At 34.4% G+C, this 26,496-nt stretch overlaps 1 protein-coding gene across 1 annotated transcript in view; it reads left to right on the plus strand.

Moving 5' to 3' along the window:
• The window catches only part of LOC149531081 (NADPH-dependent aldo-keto reductase, chloroplastic-like), a 35,381-nt gene extending 31,681 nt beyond the window's left edge, over positions 1-3,700 (plus strand). The window contains exons 5-8 of the mRNA XM_089811153.1: positions 942-1,117; positions 2,460-2,700; positions 2,902-3,081; positions 3,312-3,700. Coding sequence (XP_089667279.1) covers positions 942-1,117; positions 2,460-2,700; positions 2,902-3,081; positions 3,312-3,539 — 825 coding nt within the window. The 3' untranslated portion in view covers positions 3,540-3,700. The remainder of the gene's footprint in view (positions 1-941; positions 1,118-2,459; positions 2,701-2,901; positions 3,082-3,311) is intronic.
• The last annotated feature ends 22,796 nt before the right edge of the window (positions 3,701-26,496 follow it).

Genomic DNA, 26,496 nt, shown 5'->3' on the forward strand with positions numbered 1-26,496 from the left:
GCAAACATTTTAAGTTCGAGCCAACTGAACTACAAGCTGCTAAAACTAGCTAAAACTACTTTCCAAGGTCCTTAAAGCTTGTGTATTTGCAAAATTCATACCTCCATAAAAACAGGATGAAAAATATCATATATCTCTCTCCATAGTTACAGTAAATAAAATAATTTAATATATCATATATTTAGTTCATCCAAGAATTGTGTAAGCTATTAGCATTAAGCAAGTTAAGGGTTAAAAAGTGATGCTATTAAGTTAATCTGGAGATTAAGAAATAGTGAAGTCACTGGAAAACCTCTTGTACCTAGCTGGTTGCAATCATTTAGGCGAGAAATTAGAACTAATATGGGGATTCTTCTGGTGGAAAACACCTCGTGAGAAAGGACAAAAATACATTTAACATTTGGCAATGAGAGAGGATGCACTGTCGAGACATCCTGTTAATTCCAAACAGTAAACGTCAGCATTTCACACACAGTTTGATGCCAATTTCCACATGGCCTAGAAATTTTTCAAAGCATTTGTGGAAATTCTAATAAAGCATATGATAGATTTATGTTTTATTTTTTCATGGGAGTTTACAGCAAGAACTTGAGATACTGTACTGCTTGTTTGATATACCCTGAAGACCTAAACTGCAATTTATTGATCTGCAGAAAATATGGAATTCGTAGGTCAGACTAGAGAATTGAGTTCAGGAGGAAGAATGCCTGTAATAGGGCTTGGGACTGCTGCTTGGAATAAATTTGAGGAGATTAAATCTGCAGTCACAGTGGCTCTCCAAGTGAGTTAATTTAAACCTAGTTTCTCATACATTATTTTAAATTTACAAATCTTGCCCTGGTAGATCCCTAAAAATATAGTTAGACATTTGTATAAATTTTGTTTCGAAAATGTTGTAAGAAGTGATGAGCAAATAATTTAGGGCTGTGAATGGCATGTAGGTCGGTTACAGACACTTTGACACTGCAAGCTATTATGGCTCAGAAGATGCCCTAGGAGCAGCACTTATGGAGGCCTTCCAAAGCGGGCTTGTTAAGCGAGAAGATATTTTTGTAACTACTAAACTATGGAATGATGAACATGATGATCCTCTTGCTGCGATCTCCAGGAGCCTTAAGTACTGTAATCTTTTCAATCATTGATTTCGAAGCCTAGAGTACTGCAATCCGTTAGATGTTTAATTTTGGAAAATTTATGAGATTTTTGGGGTTTCTTATTATCTTTTTTTGTGGGGGGAAAGGAAGATCTCGGGGTTTTAAAACAAACCTTTTATTACTTTTAAGAGTCATTACTGACAGCTTTTTAGCTGGAGTTTTTGGGTCTCTGGTTGCTAATGGCTTCTGATTCCCCAATAATTCTAATCAGTTAATTCTCAGATTTGTCCCCTTTTACAGAGGTTTTTAATATTCTTTGCAAGGTCATTTTGTTATGTGATAAGAGAGGTGAGATTTCAGCGGTATCTATTCTATCAAAATCATGGATATAATTTCATCTGTTATCTTTTTGGATCCTTATATTCAGAAAGATTTGATCTTTTCTAATTCCATTCTGAATCATCTAAAATCACCAATAAATTTAGCATCTACTGATGGATTTGACTTCTCAAGATATCCATCCATTAGATTAAAAGTCAGACAAAATAGAATGTCAAACCCATCTATTATCAAAATCAGTAAAGACAGAATCTCAACCTCATCTATTATGTTGTTGGGAAATATTTGTTCTCTTTTAGGTTCATTCAGAATCACTCAACTTCATCAACAGATTTCAGATCTATTGATGAAATTGACCTTTGATTCTGTTTTAGTATAAACCCATATTATCTTTTAAACGAGAAATTCCTTAATAATTTAAAAGATTTAAAAAAGCATAGATATTTTCTTTTCCAATCTTTGAGAACAGCAGTTCTCATACCTTATCTAATAAAAAATACTACCTTACAGATATTTAATGTTTGATTTTATGAGGACAAGTTCTCATGCAGACAAGATTGTTCCTAGAACAAATTCGTACGAGTCTTCTGTGCAAAACAGGACGTTTAAGAGTCTGAATAAAATTCTTACAACTTTAAAAGTAAAAACCTGTAGAAATTTAAACAAATTTATACTGTCACAGGTCGCTAATGGATTGAATACTCCTATCATCCCATCATATCCTTGAAATTTGAGATTTGATACTGCCTGTAAATTATCTTTTAAGACGAACCCTAATCCACTAAACATTGCCCTAGTGTCTTCCCGAAAACTTAATAACTCCAATCGTCTTATTAAATGGTTATCTACTCAACATAACCCTTCAACTGCGAAAACCCTCAGTTCCCCAGCAGAAACTTGTAGCACACCCTTACCCAATAATGTACTGGATGATTTCTGGGCTTGCAGCCTCGAGTACAAAGTTCAAATATAGCTTTCCTCTCTGTTCCTCATTGTTCTGTATCGTTTACCCTTCTCTGAATGCAGGAATTTGAAGCTGGATTACGTGGATTTGTTTCTGATCCACTGGCCTGTGAGGTTGAGGAAAGGATATTCCGTCCCCCCTAAAGAAGAAGACTTTTTGCCCCTGGATATCAAATCTACTTGGCAAGCGATGGAAAAATGTTTTGAAATGGGTCTCACAAAAGCCATTGGCTTGAGCAACTTCTCTTGTAAAAAGATTGAGGACTTGCTCAGCTATGCCAAAGTTCTCCCTGTTGCCAATCAGGTGAGCTTTTCACAGCTTTACTGCAATTTCAATTAATTGTTATATAGATCTACAACTAAGCTGTTTCTTATATAGAATTCCTACAATTTCACCTGCTTCTTTTATAGATCTACAACTAAGCTGTTTAATACATAGATTTCCTACAATTTCTACACTTCAAATTGTACTTGGGAAGTCAAAATTTATTTGTGAAGATTGCAGGTAGAGATGCATCCAATGTGGCAGCAGAAAAAATTGAGAGATTATTGTAGTAAGAGGAGAATTCAAGTATGTGCATGGTCTCCTTTGGGAGGGCAAAACACTACATGGGGATCAAGTGTGTTGCTGGAAAATCCCATCATTCAGGAAATTGCTCAAAAGCATGGGAAGACTGCAGCACAGGTATGTATTTCATTATATTCTGGTCATTATTAACCTTTGGCTGATAATGAAGTTTTTGCTTCTAAACAAATTGTAAGAAGTAAAAATTAATTACTTTTATTAAGTTCAAGTAGATTCGTAAGTCAGGATTTTTCAAATAAGAGAGCTCATAATTTACCATTGTATTGTAGATTCTTACCTCTCTTACAATGAAGTTTATATCATGCTAGAATCCTTAATTTTTTTGGCAGGTTTTGTTGAGGTGGGGAATAGAGCAAGAAGTGTGTGTTGTCCCTAGAAGCTTCAATAAAGGAAGAATAACAGAGAATTTTCAAATTTTTGACTGGTGTTTAAGTGCAGAAGACGATGAGAAAATTAACAAGCTTGAGCAGAAGAAGATAGTGAGGGCAGCACATCTTGTAAACTCCACAACTAGCCCTTACAGAAGTGTTGAAGAGCTATGGGACGGGGAGATCTAGTCTCAAAAGAAACAAGTGCAATTCATTTAGCCAGCTCTGAAATCTTAAAATAAATATTGGACATTATTTCAGCTAATATATTTTGCTTGCTCTATAGAGTGCGGACGCTACAATTTCTAAGAGGTTCATGTATATTTATAAATTTAGACCTATTTTATTAATTGCATTTTGTTAATGTTAATTTTTTATTATAACAAAATCTTTTTCAATTGATTTTATATAGTTGTGTAACATTAGTTGTTTTGGGTAATACGTCTATTATTTATGAAAATGTACTTAATACAATAATACAAGTATATTTTAGTTTTGAATTGTATTTATAGTTTAATTTTAAATTTTAGTTGTTTTACTTTTCTCATATTAATCATTTTTTTATTGTTGAATCTTAATTTACTTATACATGGTTAATTTCTATTTTGAAATCATCATAGGGTAACTTAGAATCAATCTAATTTAATCTTGAGGCATGTGGAATAAGGAGTTTCAATTCTAAGTTTATTGTCTTGTTCTTGGAACTTTGATAGGATTTTAAAACATTGTTTTATGTAGTAAACATCATACCAAAAAAATAAGAAATGTAAAGATGCAATAAAAATATTTTTAAAAGTTTCAGTTTTTTTAGGGACAAAAAGAATTTCATATCTTCAATATCACTCATCTTCAATAATCTAACTTGCCAAAATGATTTGACCTATGAGATTCGACTAGCCTATCATGTTGGCAAATTGATAAGTGACAACCTCGATTGACACCTTAAAGTTTTGAAGACCAAAGAAGTGAAGTTGAACAAATTTCCAAGCACACATTATGACAAAGTATACTGGGCAATAAAGATCAAGTACATTTATTAAGTCAAGTATGTATTGTTAAGGATCAGTCCCTTGGAAATTGAGATTAATAATAAAAGAATTTTGAGATTGCAAAAAACTTGAGTGTCTCCAACCTAAAAACATAAGTTTTTAGATAACGATGATTGACTTTGGACAACTTCATCATCCTTCTTCGACCATTGGTTTTGGAGTTAATTACACTCAACTTTTGGATTTAATTGTTGAGTGTGTATTGCAATTATGTTTCTCAAAGTGTAACAAGATAAAACTACTGAATGGAGAATAAAAATGTAACCAACATAAACTACAAAATTGAAAATCAAATGCAAACCAACATTAACTAATAATTTCTCTTATTTTGAATTAAACTATATCTTTAAGCGAAATAAAAAGCTAATAATTTAAGGAAGATAACTTTCCATACATCATGACTATCAAATTACCTTAATAAGAAGAATGAAGTAAATTAAGAAGATTATATTAATTGTACAAACAATTTGATTACATTCTTATTTCCTTTAGATCTAGTGTAACATTGAAGAAAAGTATCACTAGGGCGTTTTACCACCCAACCATGAATCTATTGGTCCACCTTGCACAACTTCCTACTCAAAGTGGTATGATCCTTTGCGAGAGTGTAAATATAGATAAGTAATTTGACACTAATGGATGTTCCCAACACAAATCTAGTTGGCCATATACTTTAGCTACTCTAGACTAGTATGACCTGAGACTAGGTAATGTACCTAGAGTAATTAAAATGACTAGCACTAACATATTTTACCTTAGCCATTTGTAATGACATTTATGGGATGTAGTCAAGTTCATCACCTTATTCGACTTGGGTTACACATATCGTATAGAATTTTGTTTAACTAGTTTATATTTACACAAGATTCATCACCTAACTAGTCCTAATCTTTCATGTCTTGATGTGCATAATAGAAGTGAAGTCAATTTTTTTTACACTTATATTTGACATGTTTTTCATTATTAATCAACAATATTAATGAAATGTTATTGGTTTTTTAAATAACCATGTTTGGTTTACAACCTCTATATTGAGTGAGCTTGAAAATTAGGCTACCTAACCATGGAACATTCTCTTGGTCGATATTAGCATTGGTGTTGTACATAGGGTTAAACATACATTACATTCACTTAACATCTCACAGATCTTCTATATCTTCACCTCATCATACATTTGAACATAGGCTACTTGAACTTCTACGAAAAAAATCCATCTTAATCCTATCACATAACCCTCTATACACATGAGTTGAATAACTATAATTTATTACTAGAATTAGAGACATACAAAGATAAGCTCTACTTATACAATGGATTTTAGCTTCTTGGAAACAATTCAATATTGTTTAACTATATAGTTCCCTAATAGGGAATGTGTAGGATCATGGTCAACCAAACTATGGCCCTAAGTTGCAATAAAAAACTAGCAAATTAGGGTTATGTTAACTTGACACATAATTTTGCCAATAGTGGCATGTTGTGATGGTTAAGTTGTTGCGTTGTTATCCTTGCCATCAAGGTTCAAATCTCATGGGGATGAGGTCCCCTATTTGTGGCCTCACTGGTTCATAGCTCCAGGTCAAAGCGTTTACCCCTCTTTAAAAAAAACTTGACACATAATTTTGAAGTAGTTATGGGCTTTATATCAAAAAGTTGTAAGAAACGAATTTGTAGGAAATTGAATGTAGTTTCTAAACTACTAGGCCTTATCTGGAGAAAAAATTATTTGATTTGTCAAAAATTTGGATTTTAATGCAGTAATACAAAAATTTCAGGGTGAAAATAAAAAGTAGGTGTATGTCTAACCACCTTAATCAAAATCAAATGATAATATTTTTTAATATAATTATGTATATAAAAAGTAGACTCATGTCTGGATGTGATGCATATTTTTGCGTATTTTTATTCCAAATAAATAATTAATATGAATTTTCTACTATAACTTTTTGAGAATTAAAAAACTCTCGTATCTAACCACCTTAACTAATTGAAAAATTTACAATTTTTTTTCTTATACTAGGTGAAGCATAGAATGTGATGCAACTTTTGAATTTCAAAAATGTTATACTGTTTGAAAGTTATCGCTATTTTGCAATCAGTATGTTAATCAACAATTTACAAACATCTTCATTAAAATTAACGAATAAATACTTATTGAACTCAGATTTTGATAGCAATTATTTTGATGGAATCTTGAGAGTGTTATCAAAAAACCCATTTTGTTTCATTGAATTTTGATGAAAAAAATATTGTCAGATGGCTACTCGAAGTCTGAATGTCAGTAAAACATGTCTCAAACACGTTTTTTGAGTTGAGTAAAGAGGTTTGGTAAATACCAAGCCTAATCGAGTACCCAAAATTTGGCAGCCAATTTTTTTTTCAAAAATTGATTGCCCAAATTTTGGAGGGAAATCAATTTGGCAAGTGTTCAACAATATTGTATATTATTATATATTAGTATATTATTATATATTAACATATATTAATATATTATAATTATTATTATTATTAAATATAATATAGTAAAATATTATTATTATATAATCTACTAATATATTATTATTATATTTGTTATAGAGTCATATATTATTATTATTATATAATATAGTAATGTATTATTATTATTGTTATAATTATTATTATTATTATATAGTAATTGGGTCATAGGCTAGGGTAATCAATGCAATCCAGGTCTAATGGGGTCGTGGGCTAGCCTACGACCCCATTTGACCCATAACATTGATTACCCTATGTCTGTAGGGGTCCAAGGAACCCTAGGGATATATTTGGTTTGTTCGAATGGGTCAAAAGGGGTCATAGGATAACTTATGACCCCTTTCAATGCATTTCATGACAACATATGTCCCTAGGGGTCCTAGGGGTCCTAGGGACATATCTGGTTTGTTTGAATGGGTCGAAAAGAGTCATAGAATATTTTGATCCATTCGAACAAATCAAATAGGTCCCTAGGGGTTGACATATGTTGTCATTAAATGCATCGAAAGGAGTCATAGGATAACCTATGACCCCTTCGAACAAATCAAATAGCTCCCTAGGGGTCAACATATGTTGTCATGAAATGCATGGGAAGGGGTCATAGGATAACCTATGACCCCTTTCAATGAATTTCATGACATTATGTGTCCCTAGGGGTCCTAGGGCCCCTAAGGAGCTATTTAATTTGTTCTTATGGGTTGAAAGGGGTCATAGGATAACCTATGGCCCCTTTCAATGCATTTTATGACAACACATGTCCGTAGGAGTCCTAAGACCCCTGGGGACATATTCAATTTGTTGAATGGGTCAAAATGCATTTCATGACAACATATGTCCCTAGGACCCCTAAGGACCTATTTGATTTGCTAAAATGGGTCAAAAGGGGTCATAGCATAACCTATGATCCTTTTCGAAGCATTTCGTGACAATATATGTCCCTAGGGATCCCAAGACCCCTAAGGAACTATTTGATTTGTTCAAATGGGACAAAAGGGGTCATAGGATAAGCTATGACCCCTTTTGATGCATTTCATGACAACAAATGTCCCTAGGAGTCCTAAGACCCCTAAGGACGTATTTGGTTTACTCGACAATATATGTCCCTAGGGGTCCTAAGACCCCTAAGGTCGTATTTGGTTTATTCAAATGGGTCGAAAGGGGTCATCGTTTATCCTATGACCCCTTTCGACCCATTTCTTGACAACATATGTCCCTAGGGGTCTTAGGACCCCTAGGGACATATTTGGTTTGTTCAAATGGGTCAAAAGGGGTCATAGGTTATCCTATGACACCTTTCGACATATTTCATGACAACATATGTCCTAGGGATCTATTTGATTTGTTCAAATGGGTCGAAAGAGGTCATAGGATAACCTATGACCCCTTTCAATGCATTTCATGACAACATATGTGCCTAGGGGTCCTAGAACCCCTAGGGACCTATTTTATTTGTTTGAATGGGTCGAAAGGGGTCATTGGATAACCTAGCACCCATTTTGATGCATTTCATGACAACATATGTCCTTGGGGTCTTAGGATTTGAATGGATCGAAACGGGTCATAAGTTATCCTATGACCCCTTTTGACACATTTCATGACAACATATATCTCTAAGGGTCCTAGGATCCTTAGGGACATATTTGGTTTGATCGAATGGGTCGAAAGGGGTCATAGATTATCCTATGACCCCTTTCGGTGTATTTCATGACAACATATGTCCCTAGGGTCCTATTTAATTTGTTCGAATGGGTCAAGAGGGCTCATAGGATAACCTATGACCTCTTTTGATGCATTTCATGACAACATATGTCTATAGGGGTCCTAAGACCCCTAGGGACCTATTTGATTTGTTCAAATGGGTTGAAAGGGGTCATATGATAACCTACGACACTTTTTGACACATTTCATGACAATATATATCCCTAGGGATCCTAGGACCCCTAGGGACATAGTTGGTTTGTTCAAATGGGTCGAAAGGGGTCATAGATTAACCTATCACCCCTTTCAGTGCATTTCATGACAACACATATTTGATTTGTTCGAATGGCTCGAAAGGGGTCATAGGTTATACTATGACCCCTTTCAACGCATTTCATGACAACATATGTTGCTAGGGGTCCTAGGACCCCTAGGGAACTATTTGATTTGTTTGAATGGATCAAAAGGAGTCATAGGATAACCTATGACCCCTTTCAACGCATTTCATGACAACATATGTCCCTAGGGCTCCTAGGACCCCTAAGGACCTATTTGATTTGTTTGAATAGGTTGAAAGGGGTTATAGGATAACCTATGACCCCTTTCGACACATTTCATGACAATATATGTCCTTAGGGGTCCTAGGACCCCTAGGGACATATTTGCTTTGTTCGAATGGATTAAAAGGGGTCATAGGATAACTTTTGACCTATTTTAACACATTTCATGACAACATATGTCCCTAGGGGTCCTAGGACCCCTAAGGAAATATTTGGTTTGTTCAAATGGGTCGAAAGGGGTCATAGGATAACCTACGACCCCTTTTGATGCACTTTATGACAACATATATATGGTTTGTTCAAATGGGTTGAAAGGGTTCGTAGGTTATCCTATGACCCCTTTCGATGCATTTCATGATAACATATGTCTCTAGGGATCCTAGGACTCCTAAGGACCTATTTGGTTTGTTCCAGTGGATCAAAAGAGGTCATAGGTTATCCTTTGACCCCTTTCGACACATTTCACGACAACATATGTCCCTAGGGGTCCTAGAACCCCTAGGGTCCTATTTGATTTGTTCAAATGGGTCAAAAGGGGTCATAGGATAACTTATGACCCCTTTCAAACCATTTCATGACAACATATGTCTTTAGGGTTCGTAGAAACCCTATGAACCTATTTAATTTGTTCAAATGGGTCGAAATGGTTCATATGTTAACCTTTGACCTCTTTTGATGCATTTCATGACAACATGTCCCTAGGAGTCCTAGGACCCCTAGGCACGTATTTGGTTTGTTTGAATGGGTCGAAAGTGGTCATATGATAATCTATGAGCCCTTATGATGCATTTCATGACAACATATGTCCCTAAGGGTCTTAGGACCCCTAGGGACGTATTTGATTTGTTTAATCTATGACCCCTTTTGATGTATTTCATGAAAACATATGTTCCTAGGGGTCCTATGACCCCTAGTGACATATTTGGTTTGTTCCAATGGGTCGAAAGGGGTCATAGGATAACCTACGACCCCTTTCCATGCATTTCATAACAACATATGTCCCTAGGGGTCCTAGGGCCCCTAGGGATGTATTTGGTTTGTGCAAATCAGTTGAAAGGGGTCATAGGTTATCCAATGACCTTTCTTGTCGCATTTCATGACAACATAAGTCCCCAGGGGTCCTAGGACCCCTAGGGACATATTTGATTTTTTTTGAATGGGTCGAAAGGGGTCATACGATAACCTACGACCCTTTTCAACACATTTCATAACAATATATATCTTTAGGGGTCCTAGGACCCCTAGGGACATATTTGATTTGTTCAAATGGGTCGAAAGGGGTCATAGGATAACCTACAACCCCTTTGGATGCAATTTTATGACAACATATGTCCTTAGGGGTCCTAGGACCCCTAGGGACATATTGAGTTTGTTCAAATGGGTTGAAAGAGGTCATAGGATAACCTACAACCCCTTTCGACGTATTTCATGACAACATATGTTCCTAAGGTTCTGTTGGTTAACAATTTGTCCCTCTTGCTAACTTGGCTTTACCTTGACTCTAGTTTCCCATAATGTGAGAAACAAAAGGATGTCACCAACAAATGGGTCAGTGTATGTGTTATATCACTGCACTTTGAATTATAAGTTACAAATCCCTTATATACAATATATGCAATGAATTGTGCTTTTAATAGATCATTATTGTGGGTGTATGCTCTTAACTTGAGAGCATAAGAGGATAAACCAGGTTGCTAATAACTACAAACGTCCTAGGCATAAATATATTTGGGAAACCTATAACACCTAGTGGAATGGATATCACAAGCTACCTTGAAGCCCTTCTAATATTACCCTACTCTAATATAAATGCATATTAGTCTTACTAAAATGAAAGTTAGGGAGAGAGTAGAGATGTACATGAAAGATGAAATGGAATCCACCTTAACTGATAACCCTTTACTAAAATGGAATTTGACAAGGAATTAACAACTTCAAATGCATCAGTCCTACAATCCCATAGAAACTATTCTAAGATGCAAGGTTAGTTCAGCTGAAGGAGACAGTGAAAGAAACCTTGGCATGCTAGTCCTAAATTGAATCAGAATATCACATTACCTAACTAGCCACATTATACAAATCCTTCATTCCATCGAACTCTTTGATTCTCACTCAACATCTAGAAATGAATGAGGAAAAGTTGGACCAAATTTTTTATTGCTTCTATTAACTTAGAAAATTACATATATAGGGCCCCTGTTAGGGTTCTTGGCTAGTTATACATTCATCAGTTACATTAATAGAGCACTTGAATTGCTAAGAAATCCAACAATCATCAATTACAATTCAATACATTAGAGAAAAAAAGTAGAAATGATTAGAAACCCTCAAAATGGTTCACATTCTTCTATAATATGTAACAGTGTGTCACAATGGGATGAGATCAGATATTTGGGATAAGTGGTATATCATATTTGACCTACCACTATGTAATAATTATGGGGAGTGTTTATGTTTTTTGATAAATCTATACTGTAAGCTCATCCTAGTGAGAAACCAAATTACTTTGACATCCACCAACCAAGCATGGTAGAGGGAAAGACTCTGTGCATGATAGACCTAGCTCCCATAGGGTGGTAGCATCACAAGAAATGAGGCATACAACAAGAAAAACCATGTTTCGTGTTGTGGTCCCAATATTCATAAAGAAGTTAATTGATTTACAAAACCTTTATTTTCTACATCATTAACCAGTATCATCATTCAACATGACACATAGTTAGCTAGGAGAGTGGATGGATCATCACCTCTAACACCTCTACAATCATTATCTTTCATCGTTATTGTTAATGTTGATGAGGTATGCACCATTAGGATCATCATATCCTACTCTACCTCCATCATCATTACCTGCACCAACAGGGTCATCTTCACTTGTGCCACCTACATCATCATTATGTGCATCATTAGAGTCATTGGAGCTCATTCAACATATGTGTTTTAGTTTCTAGCCAATGTATATGTCAAATCCATATAATTTGAATCTCAAGGATCACAAAAAGTTTAAATTTTGACCATTGATCTTGAATCAAAGATCATGATTAAAACTTGGCAATCTTCTTTATTTCTCCCTTGTCGCTTCTTCACAACTTTCTTTATCTTCTTTATTTCTCCCTTTTCGCTTCTTCACAACTTTCTTTCCTTTAATATCTTCATTTGATGTGATGTTGCGATAAAAAATTATTATTTGATTTTGCAATTTCTCCACTTAAACTATTTTGAATCTTTTTATCCTGTGACCTTGCGACTCCTCTCATTTGCCACTTCACAGCTTGACATGTCTCAATTTTACTAACCATAGTGACTTAGCGACAATTGCACACTAACATGATCATGCCTTCACAACATTAACCTTAAGCTACCTTCAACTACCTGTAGCCTTGCAATCTTTTGTATTTGTAGCTTCGATGAGTTGACTCCAGGTTGTCTTTATCTACTTGTGACCATGCAATTGTTCAAAATTGCTAATCATGGGTTACTTTTCAAAGTTTCACAACCTAAAGCTTTTAACTGCCTGATCATCCATGACAATGTGATTGATTGTTTTAAGGTTTAACTGTTAACACATTTGCCAAGTGGCAACTTAAAAAGTATTGAATGCTTCTTAGCTGGCGACCTCACGAAAATTGTTCACCTTAACTGCTATCGTCTCTTGCATTATGGCAATCTTAACTTCAGATTACCCTTAACTTTCTACGAACATGTGATCACTAGCTTTCACTACTTCGTCGTGCCAACTCTGGGTTTCATTTAACCCCTTGCGACCATGTGATCACTGGCTTTCACTTGCTCATGACCTTAACCCAAGGTTGACTTAAACTTCCAGCAACTTTGTGAACACAAGTTTTTTTCTTTGTCATAACACTAACCTTAGATCATCTTTAACCCCCTGCAACCCTGCGAATAATGGTTTTCCCTGCTTCGCAATGCCAACTCTGGGTTACCTTAAATCACTGGAAAACATGCAATGGTCATTGATCTGTATGATTTGACAGTTGGGAAGATACATCTCTAAGGACCATTATAATTCCATCTTAAATTGCCATCCATCGATCTAGTCTTCATTTGATGATTTGGATTTAATCTTTGAGCCATTTGACTTGTCAACTTTGCAATGCAAATGAGTGGATTAAATATAATCCATCAATTGGATTTCAAAGAAAATCACACCACCTTTGACCAAGTTCTTTCGTCATTTCTAAGGATTTATTTGCTTCTCCTTTAGTAATTCAACTTCTTTGGTTTTTATGATGTTCCTATGATCTTCAACTTGGACCTGAGCTTCGATCTAAATGTTTTTAGTCACCATCTATTATGAATGTGATGTGATCTTCTATCAGATGTATCATATCTTCAATGAAATACTTGATCATAGAATTAGGTTTTATAACAACTTCCCTATCATCTAGGAAATGCATAAACTTACCCTCCCTTTCATAATCACCTAATATGAACAATTGCATTAGATTGCTCTTGAATGCCCACCTAGGTGCACACAAAGGAATATATAAGAAGAGAAGTTCCTAAATGGCAATCTAGGCACAGACATGCCATCATATTGACTCAATCCTAATCCTAGAAGTTTGAAGAATATAGGGAACTGAAATCATGGCAATAGGTTCCTAGGACCCCTACAAACGTATTTGGTTTGTTTGAATGGGTCGAAAGGGGTCATAGGTCAACCTATGACCACTTTTGATGCATTTCATGACAACATATGTCTCCTTAGGGACCTATTTGGTTTGTTCAAATGGGTTAAAAGGGGTCATAGGTCAACCTACAACCCCTTTTGACAAATTTCATGACAACATATGTTCCTAGGGGTTCTAGGATCCCTAGGGACCTATTTGGTTTGTTTGAATGGGTCAAAATGGGTCACAGGTTATCCTATGTCTGTTTTCAACACATTTCATTACAACATATGTTCATAGGGGTCCTAGGACTCATAGGGACCTATTTGATTTGTTTGAATGGGTTGAAAGGGTTTATGATCCCTTTCGATGCATTTCATGACAACATATGTCCCTAGGGTTCCTATGACCCCTAGGAACATATTTGGTTTGTTTGAATGGGTTGAAAGGGGTCATACAATAACCTACAACACCTTTTGATGCATTTCATGACAATATATGTCCCTAGGGGTCCTAGGACCCCTAGGGACATATTTGGTTTGTTCAAATGGGTCGAAAAGGGTCATAGGTTATCCTATAACCCCTTTCAACACATTTCATGATAACATATGTTCTTAGGGGTCCTAGGACCCCTAGGGAAATATTTGGTTTTCTCAAATGGGTCAATAACCTATGACCCCTTTCAACACATTTCATGACAACATATGTCCCTAGGGGTCCTAGAACCCCTAGGGACCTATTTGATTTGTTTGAATGGGTCAAAAGGGGTCATAGGTTAACCTATGACCTATGACCCCTTTTGATGCATTTCATTACAACATATGTCCTTAGGGGTCCTAGAACTCCTAGGGACCTATTTGATTGTTTTGAATGGGTCAAAAGGGGCCATAGGATAACCTATGGCCCCTTTCGATGCATTTCATGGAAACAGATGTCCCTGACCCCTAGGGATGTATTTGGTTTGTTTGAATGGGTCGAAAGGAGTCATAGGATAACCTACAACCCGTTTTGATGAATTTCATGGCAATATATGTCCCTAGGGATCCAAGGACCCCTAGGGACATATTTGGTTTGTTTTAATGGATTGAAAGAGGTCATAGGATAACCTACAACCCCTTTTGACACCTTTCATGGAAACATATCTCCCTAGGGGTCCTAGGATCCCTAGGGACATGTTTGGTTTTTTTTGAATGGGTCAAAAGGGGTGATAGGGACACATTTCATGACAACATATGTCACTAGGGGTTCTAAGACCCCTATAGACCTATTTGGTTTGTTTGAATGGGTTGAATGGAGTCATAGGTTATCCTATGACTCCTTTTGATGCATTTCATGACAACATATGTCACTAGAGGTCCTTGGACCCCTAGGGACCTATTTGATTTGTTTGAATGGGTTGAAAGGGTTCACATGAAAACATATGACCCCTTTCAACAAGGACCCCTTGGGAACTATTTGGTTTGTTTGAATGGGTCGACTAGGGTCATAGGTTATCCTATGACCACTTTTGATACATTTCATGATAACATATGTCCCTAGGACCCCTAGGGACCCATTTGACTATATTATATTTAATAATAATATTATTAATCATATATATTACTATATTATATTTAATAATAATAATCATATATATATATTACTATATTATATAGTAATAATACAATAATAAATACTAATATAATATAGTTGTTGATTAGCACACATGCCAAATTTTGATTTGTCTCCAAAATTTGGGTAATCATTTCGGGTACCCGATATCTAATAGGGTATACAATCTTGAATCGGATACCCAATGGGATTGGGTACCTGAAATACTAACATAATTTTCCCCAAAATATTCTCTATCACTTAAGACCAGATAATCACATTTTTTTGGGTCCATTTTCACAAGTTTGGAGAAAAAAGATTATTTGGGGCCCATACGATAAAAAAAAGTTTCTATAAGGTTTGATTACATCTTTGGTATTTTTGTCTCAATGGGGAACAATAGTCGTTGAAAGGCTAAATGAAAAAGGAAGGTATTGAATGAAGACATTGCAACATATAGGGAAAGGGACAAGATAAATCACCAAAGGAAGAGACAAGTTATGTTAGATATGAATCAAGTTGATGATGTATTGGTCGAAGGTGAAATCATAGAGTCAGAGAATAAATATGTTCATTTGGGGAATGAAAATGTACCAATTGATAATGATAATGTCAGAATTGAAAATTTAGAGAATGAAAAGTTACCAGTTCATAATGTAAATGCCATGATTAACCATGTTGAAAATGAAAATGCATAAGAACATTACATATCTCATAATTGTAATCGACATGAAGGTCCTAGAACACCAAAATGGATAATTGAAATTGATGAAATGATTATTACCAATTTGGAAGGAAAAAAATCACAAAGAACCATTTGGTTATGGGCTTCAAGATTATATAAGATGTTTTTCGGCAACAAGACTATGGTGGAGCAATGTCATGTTTTTATGCACTTATTAAAGATGCAAAAGATGAGACCTATGCTTTCTAAATTAAATATTCATGTCAATAAAAAATAGAAAGAAATGTCATTATTATGAAGAATATTTTTAGCGCTCTCAATAGTATTGGGAACAATAGTAGGGAGAAGGATAAGAGAGTTGCTTGAAGGGTTATTACAACCACTTTGGTAAGTCATCGTTTGAGAAAGGGTAGAGATATGAGACAAACTTGTATTAACTTGAACCTAAATTGTACTACTTTGAGAAGAGCACTTAGTAGACGAGAGAGAATTGATGATCCTCTTCAAAACAAAACATGCGATTTTGTTGGGAGACTTTCATGTTTTGATAAGAAGCTATCTGATGATGTGAAGAAAGAAATTACACACTTGTGGAACTCTAGTTGAAGAGTATCACCCAATGCTAAAGATGTGTTGAAGTTGAGAATTGGCATTAGAGATCGCATGCCACATCCTAAACAGTATTTGGAGGTAAGTCAAACAATCTTGTTCAAAGAATTTAGAGAGAGTCATCCAAGATTGCATATATCACAAAGGGCTTTTGAATCCTTGAAGCCATTTTATCCTATACCACTTAAATTTTAAAATACACATTATTGCAAATATCATGTGGCATTTTCTATGCAGCATGAACTATTATGCTCCATTCATTCTGATTTGCATAGTAACTAAATGTTGGAGAATTGTGGTGATAGTGAGCTTCCGAAATCATCAAGAACTTTGCTAGATCAATTTTTATGTCCTAGAGTTGATGGTTGTATCTTTTATAGAAATGCTTGCTTAAATGAGAAGCATTTAGAATGTGGTGGCTTTGACACATGTTTCTATGAGGGGTGCAAACAAGATCTTGGGAGGAAAATAGTTTTAAAAAAATGGTATATGAAATGGTGAAATAGACATTGAAGAGTGGAGGTCAGGGCTCTAGATCTGAATTGGTTGCAAAATAAATCAATGTGGCTGGTTTTTATTTTATATTTGAATACAAATCTTTTCTACAAGTATGCAAGGCATAGTCATAGGTCTTGGTGGTTGGATCAACAATTTAGAATGTGTAAGGAGACTTTTCCCGTTGGCACTATTATATCAATTGTTGACTTTGCGAGAACTACACATTGTAGTGCCAAAATGAGACACAAAATTATTATTACAACTCCATTCAAATTGTTATTTTTGTCCACATAACATATATACATGCCCCTAATAGTACAAAAAATAATCAAAAGATTATTAGAGAGTACCATTTTTACATAAGTGATGATAAATCTCACTCTCATGAGTTTGTGAAACATTGTTTCAAGAATTATTTTGATTTATTATCAGAGCATGACATTGATATGGATAGATATATCATTTGGTCAAATAATTGCACAGGTCAATTCAAGAATGCTCGCATATTTTATTGGTTGTGTAGGATGCATGTAGAGAGGGGGTGCCTCGTATTTGGAGTTTTTTTGAGTCTGTCCATGGGAAAGCGGAACATGATGGAGCAGGGGCATGTGTGAAGAGAGCTCTAGTTAAGAAGCAACTGAAGATTTGAGGAGTAGAACTTCCTGATGCTCATATCATTGTTGATTGGTGTAGTTCAACATTATCACAAGGGGGATTCTTCATTCAACAGTATGCAAGTTCTTTTGGTTGGTTGAGGAAGGTTCCATGGGTGATGGATTAGATTGTGCTAATATTAGAGACTCATAAAAAATGCATTCATTTTGGAGCTCTGATTCTAGTACATGGACCATTTGAACGTGACAACTATCTTGTTTTTGTCCTAGTTATTTTCAGTGCGATTGGGATCATAGTGAGTCGAGTGAGTGGGTAGACACATGGGCTCCACATTATCTTACTCCATTGTCTATCATACTCTCTATCAAAAATGATGACATGGAAAGTTTAGTTGAGCATAACCATCTATCAGATCTTATTCAACTAGGACATGTCTTTGCATTGGTTGTACCATGAGGGAATGATGAGAAATCAAATTATTAGTTAACACGTTGTGTAAGAGGTAAAAAAAAGTTTGTAAAACTGATCATAGATGATGATGGATTCACATATCCTACTAGTTCAATTGTTTTTGTTGGAACATGGCTACAAACATACATGCTTATAAGGAATGGAATTCTTGTATTCGAAGACTATCACAAGCACAAAACAATTCTCATATATTCACATCTTACTATAGCAAAAAATGTGAAGTTGTTGAAGCATCAAGGAAGACCAAAAGTAAAATAACTTTTTGCTATTAATAATCTTGATCATGAAGCCCTATTGGAGACCCTAAAATAGCAAGAGGACCCTATTGGAACACTCAGCTAGGTATATTTACTTCTTATGTTATTTTTTTCATAATGATTCGATGAACTGATGATTATCTTGTTTAATAATTACTAATAATTTTTATGATATTGGAATGTAGGTACATTATGAAGAGTAGCCATGAATGAAGATAAAAACTAAATAAGGAGAAGAATGAAGAAAAATCTATTCTATTTTTGACACTATGATTTTTGACACTACAATTTTTGGTAGTTGTGTATTAATGTAATAATGATGAAACACTTGAGATATTGTAAATGTAAACTTTTTGATTTAATGGAAGAAATAAAAATGTTTTTACTTAATGTAATTTATGTGGAGGGACCTAAAAAATGATGATTTTTATTAATAATAACACCAAAATTTGAAACTGCTACACTTGGCATTGAATTGTCAGTGCCATTAGCTTCGGATGGGTAGGTGAACCCTAGTGACACACTTCTTCTAGATATGGAGAGCCTCCATCATTCACAGCCACCCCGTACTGAAGAGTCTCCAAGGTGCTCTAAGTGTGTTTGGAGGTTGATCTTCTAAGGGTCATAACTCAGAGCTTGTGGGGGCTTCAATGAAAAGTTGAATGCTATAGAATGGTCATGCCAAGGCCTATACTAATATATCTCATTTCTAAGAGATCACATTCCATTTGGATTCAGCAAAATGATCTTGCTCGATGCCAAAACTTGCAGTGTGCCTCAGTTCATAGTTGCATCATTGCATAACCTTGAAACAACTGATCTTGTCATCAAATCATCAATTCCATTAGCTCTGGATGGGTGGGTGAACCCTAGTCACATCCTTGTTCCACCTGCAAAGAGCCTCCATCATTTACGGCCACCCCATACCAAAGAGTCTTCAAGGTGCTCTAAGTGCGTTTGGAGGTCAATCTTCTGAGGGTCATAACTCAGAGCTTGTAGGAGCTATTGGTGAAACATCAAATGCTCCAAGAAAATTATGATGAGGCATACAATAACCTATCTCATTTTTGAGAGATCACACTCTATTTGTGTTAGTGAAATAGGATCGACTATTCTATAACTTGTAATAGCACTTGTGGATGTTTTATGTGTTTTTCAAGTTACTATTCGAATGAATATATATGAGATATAAAGAGGCATGCCTCTTGAAGAGACATGTCTCTTTAATATATTAACTTACATTAGTTATAGTTATAACACAATTAATATACCCTCAATATATTATAATGAGATATATATATATATATATATATATATATATATATATATATATATATATATATATATATATATATATATAATAATAAGATAATTATTCTATATATAATATTTGTCATATATTATATATCTCATATCTTCTGAGGGTCATAACTCAGAGCTTGTAGGAGCTATTGGTGAAACATCAAATGCTCCAAGAAAATTATGATGAGGCATACAATAACCTATCTCATTTTTGAGAGATCACACTCTATTTGTGTTAGTGAAATAGGATCGACTATTCTATAACTTGTAATAGCACTTGTGGATGTTTTATGTGTTTTTCAAGTTACTATTCGAATGAATATATATGAGATATAAAGAGGCATGCCTCTTGAAGAGACATGTCTCTTTAATATATTAACTTACATTAGTTATAGTTATAACACAATTAATATACCCTCAATATATTATAATGAGATATATATATATATATATATATATATATATATATAATAATAAGATAATTATTCTATATATAATATTTGTCATATATTATATATCTCATATAATATATATTATAATATCTAATATAATATACATTATAATATATATATATATATATATATATATATATATATATATATATATATATATATATATATATATGTAATATATGACAAGAGAATATTTGTCATATATTATATATCTCATATATATAATATAATTTATCTGACAAAAGTATAACATTAACACTCCCTCTTAATGAAGAAGGATAAATCACATAGATATTACACCATAGGTAATATTTCAAAAATAATACATTAAGGAAATATTTGATCAGAAGATTTCTAGAATATGATATCATGTAAGTATTGGCCTATCAGAATATCAACATATGATATTCACCAATTACTATTTGATATCATATTTGGTAACATGAGCATTGGCCTATCAAAATATCAATCAAATGATATTCACCAAATGCTCTGAGTAATTGCCTATCAGAACATCAACTAAATGATATCCACCAAGTACTCAATATGGTAATGGCCTATCAGAATATCAAGGCAAGATATACACCAAGTACCAAAAATATATCTATACAAGCAACTTGTAGATAATCAAATTAATGATATCAACCACCTAGTTGTTGATTTATAAGATAAAGCCTTTACATGAAACAATTTTGTAAAAATGAATCACGCCACAAGTTATTGTAAGGATGTCACTTTACAACAACTTCTCCTGATACAAGTGATAATCATTTAGGAGTTGTCACTTCTTCATGATGTACATAGGGGACAAGCTCATACATGTATAACCTCAAAAAGTTTGCATGAAGTCTCGACGAATACTGTCGTGTGGTGTTGTCACAATATTCAACATAAAACATATCAAAGAATAAGGTTTCTCCCTCTTAGTTTGATATCAACTTTTCTGACCTCTTAGCACAAGGTTCTCTCCGATGAAGTATCAAACTTCCTCTAAATCTGTTATCATCTTTCTAACCTCTTGGTAGCAAGTCATGTCATGCTTCCTTAGTTCAATGGGTATCCTGATAACGTAAAGCCTTCTAGCCTACATACATGAGACTTTATCCCATGAATCATAGTCCTTTAGCTATTATGGTTTCTGACTAGTATTGAATCCATCAACAAGGTCTACTCCTTCTAAACTAATATCATCAAAAGTTTGATTGAAGCAATTTTATTTTCTACTCCCTCTCTTTCCAAGGTTGCCTCTAATGAACCGTCAAACTCCCTCTCATAATTTCAATCATCAAGGATATTTTCTTCAAGAAACTCACATTATCCATCCTAATCATTAGATGATTCGTGAATCCTAAATTACATCTTCTTTGGAGCTTCTATCATAAGATTGAGTTTGCATAATTTTCGGTAGCATGCCTAATGTACCAATCTTCTTTTCCTGCAAGAACATCCTCAGAGACAAAGGAAAAGATCAAGGCAAATAGCTCTCTATAGTAATTATAGAAATACAAAATAAGAGAGAGACTACAATGAGTAGATACATGCAATACCCGAGGACAATAAATACTTATCTGTAATAATAATATAAGTTGCTCCAATGAAGGTCCATATGCATCAAATTAGGAAATGCCTCCATGTAGTAATTTGTGAAATTTGAGTATGTCTTTTCTGTTCCCATATAAGGACGGTTCAAATTGGAATATAACATTGGTTATCATTCCCCCTTAAAATGTTAGATTCGCACTCTTATATTATTGAACATATAGGTATGCCAAAAAAGTTACATATATTTAGACACACAACCTATCTCCTTGTAACTCAAGTCACATTGGTATGGCTTTCGCAATGTGTCCCATGCCCATGTATCAAATAATTCTTGTTTACCATCATTTCTTTCTCCATTTCCAAGAAAGAAAATCATTTTCAATATGCACACCATCTAGACACCAACTCCTGTTTATTCACATCTTAGTATGGGCCTTTTAAATATGACTTTATGTTCTCTTATATTTAAAAAATATGGGCCCTTCATGGTGATGATCAAATAAGAAAAAAACCTTCTACTACAATGCACATCTCCCATTTTGATAATGAGTTTTGAGCCTTACTTTAACCATGCCACGACAGAGGCACTGCAAACCATTGCTTTAGATCCCCACAAAAGAATGTGATTTTGTGGCTCCGATGTTGGATCACAAAAATGGTCGCCTCTTTCCTACTAATTCCACTTTCATTTTAATGAGTTGGTCGATATCGTTGTATTCCAGTACTTGCAAGTAATTTTCACCCTCATTAAAGATGGAATAGGAAGTCTTTTCAAAATCATCCCCATCGCATCTAAATCTAAACTTATAGGAGGATACTAATGATCATTATTGTTATCCTCCACCAGTATTGTATCCCATTCTATACTTTCATTACTATTGTTATTATTCTCTTCATCGAGATTATTCTTGAGCATTATGATTGTTTGTGAATTCTCTTGCTTTTGTACTAAGATTCTGTTAGACCATTCTTTTTCGATGGGGTTTGGTGGGTGGAGTATAGATTGCTAGTATCATCCAACATTGACTGCAAACTACCAATCAATCTTCTAGTAGTCTTTCTCAACTAGTCATTCCAAGTTGATCATAGACACGTGGTTCCAGTGAGCCCCTTCCTTTCCAACACAATATTTTCAAGACAAAACATATGTTGCATCCGATTTTGCAAAGAATAAATTTATTGACACATTGTATTGCCCATAGGCACAACTCTTTCAATGGTGGAATACAAAAACATTGAGCAATGATCGAGTCTAATACATATTTCAATCTTGACTCAAGGCTAAATCATTCGTAGATCCACTGTGACATTGCACCAATATCCTCAAACCTTGTTTGATTCCTACAAAGATTAGATGGATTAACTCAAGAAATAAGTGACATTCAATGAGCTTGAGCATAGGCATCGCCTCAAGATAAACATGATTTGTTCAACTGATCCAAGTCATGCCAACTTTGGAACCTCTGCGATGTCTAACATCAGACCCTATAACATTGGTAATATATACAAAACATTTGGTGATTCCATTGACATCCATAGCAACATTCAATGTTACATGTTATCATTTATTTGTTGGTGATCTCCAATATCTTTACTGCCTACAAAGCCTACCATATTGCAACTTGTTGAATTTAGCGCAGAGACATTGGCTCCCTTAGGCAATGTGCAACTTCTTGTGATGAGCAACATTCCCTCTAAGAAAGCTTTTCAAATTGTAACAATTTCACTCAAGACCCTCCTCGATGAGTTGTGCAGAGTTAGGGCAATTTCAACCAAGATGCAATGATGCAACTTGTGCCTTACTTCAAAAATGACAAAGAGACTGTACAACATCAAAGAATTGTAGATAATATCTCCACGCATTGTATTCCTCTCTTGTTCCTGCTTGATACCATTATGGATGTCAAAAGATCCCTAAGATTGAACGTGCTCTAATACCATGTTAGTGAAATAGGATTTACTATTCTGTAACTTGTAATAGCACTTGTGGATGTTTTATGTGTTTTTCAAGTTACTATTTGAATGAATATATATGAGATATAAAGAGGCATGCCTCTTGAAGAGACATGTCTCTTTAATATATTAACTTACATTAGTTATAGTTATAACACAATTAATATACCCTCAATATATTATAATGATATATATATATATATATATAATAAGATAATTATTCTATATATAATATTTGTCATATATTATATATCTCATATAATATATATTATAATATCTCATATATATATATATATATATATATATATATATATATATATATATATATATATATATATATATATATATATATATTATAATATCTCATATATGTAATAAATGACAAGAGAAGATTTGTCATATATTATATATCTCATATATATAATATAATTTATCCGACAAAATTATAACATTAACAGTTTGGATTTGGCACAATGATATCGCTCAAGGCCAAAACTTGTAGTGTGCCTCAGTTCATAGGTGCATTACTGCGTAACTTTAAAAAAGATGATCTTCGCATCAAATAATTAGTGCTATTAGCTCTAGATGGGTGGGTGAACCTTAATGACACTCTGTTTCGATCGCAGAGAAGCTCCATCATTCATAGCCACCCTATACTAAAGAGTCTCCAAGGTGCTCTAAGTGCATTTGGAGGTTGATCTTTCGAGGGTCGTAACTCAAAGCTCATGGGGGCTACCAATGAAATATAAAATTCTATAAGATGGTCATGTTGAGGCCTATAATAACCTATCTCATTTTTGAGAGATCACATTTTGTTTGGATTTGGCACAAGAATCTCACTCGGTGCCAAAACTTGCAGTGTGCCTCAGTTCATTGGTGCATAATTGCGTAACTTTGAAACTATTGATCTTGGAATCAAATTTTTAGCACTATTAGCTTTGGATGAGTGGTGAGCCCTAGTGACACCCTGGTTCTAGCCATGGAGAGCCTCCATCAATTGTAGTCACCTCATATTGAAGAGTCTCCAGGGTTCTCTAAGTGTGTTTGGAGGTCAATCTTTCGAGGGTCATAACTTAGAGCTTGTGGGGGCTGTCAATGAAATGTCAAATTCTATAGGATGGTCATGTCAAGGCCTACAGTAACCTATCTTATTTTTGAGATATCACATTCCATTTGGATTCAGCATAGTGATCTCGCTCAATGCCAAAACGTGTAGTGTGTTTTAGTTCATTAGTTCATCACTATCTAAATTTGAAACTATTGATCTTAGCATCAAATCATTAGCGCTATTAGCTCCAAATGGGTGGGTGAACCCTAGTGACACCCTTTTTATGGCTACAGAGAGCCTCCATCATTCGCGGCCACCCCATATCGAAGAGTCTCCAAGGTGCTCTAAGTGCATTTGGAGGTCAATCTTTTGAGGGTCGTAACTCAGAGCTTGTGGGAACTATCAGTGAAACTTTGAATAATACAAGATGGTCATGCCAAGGCCTATAATAACCTATCTCATTTTTGAGAGATCACATTCCATTTCAATTCGCCATAATGATCTTGCTCAATGCCAAAACTTGCAGTGTGCCTCAATTCATTGTTGCATCACTGCGTAACTTTGAAACCACTAATCTTGGCATTGAATCATCAGCACCATTAGCTCCATATGGGTGAGTGAACCCTAGTGACACCCTTGTTCTAGCTATGGAGAGCCTCTATTATTTACAACCACCTTGTACCAAAGAGTCTCCAAGGTGCTCTAAGTGCGTTTGGGCAAGCGAACCATAGTGACATCTTAAAGGGTTGTAGAGATCATTTCAAATTAACCATTGTATCAAAATTTGATAGTAAAGGTTTTTAAAATGTTCTTCACAAATTATTGCATTTGAATTGAAGATAACAAACATAATGAAAATGAATGATATTCCATAAACATGAACAATACACATGATCCACGATAAATTGAACAATACTATACTAAATTAATATGTATATCATATTGCACATAAATGACAAAAATATATATCAAAATACATGTATCCATAGACAAATTACACAAATATATATATATCAAAGTTCATGTATCCATTGACAAATTACGCAAATATATTTCAAAATACATAGATCCATATACAAAATGTGGTTGATCATGCCATCGAAATGTGTATAATATCAATGTTTCTGTATACAATGTGGCATATGCCATCTCAAAATATCTCATGATGCATCCTATGATAACTATAATATCCTATGCTGCTGGTGGATGATCAAAATGTAGCCTCTTCATTGCATTAGGTTGATCATATGCCTCCTATATAAACAAAAAAGGAAAATCCAAAGTTAGACTACTAAATTTATATGATTCTATGTATCTAACATTGAATTACTCAAATGCATAATGATCCTTTTTTAGTGAAGATTATAGTATTAAACTTTCATCATTAATACCTCTCTCGTCAACCTCTTGTACTAGTCAGGAATCCTCTCATATGTCCCCAGCATTGCTTGAACCTCATTGATTGTGGCCTGTATATGTTCAAGTATGTTTGTCAGATGAATATACAACTTAAACTATAACATTATAATTCATATCATAATAAATTTATAACATATAATTAACAATTCAAACTACAACTTACCTCTGTTGACTCCTCTGGATATAATGGTTACATGAGCAAAGATACAAAACTTTGATGTCCATCCTCCTGTGCACTAGGAGTTTCCTATGAGATATTAAAGACTAGTTT

Source organism: Cupressus sempervirens, chromosome 11 (assembly GCF_028749045.1).
Source record: "Cupressus sempervirens isolate cs-2001-9-10 chromosome 11, ASM2874904v1, whole genome shotgun sequence".
Classification (NCBI taxonomy): Eukaryota; Viridiplantae; Streptophyta; class Pinopsida; order Cupressales; family Cupressaceae; genus Cupressus; species Cupressus sempervirens.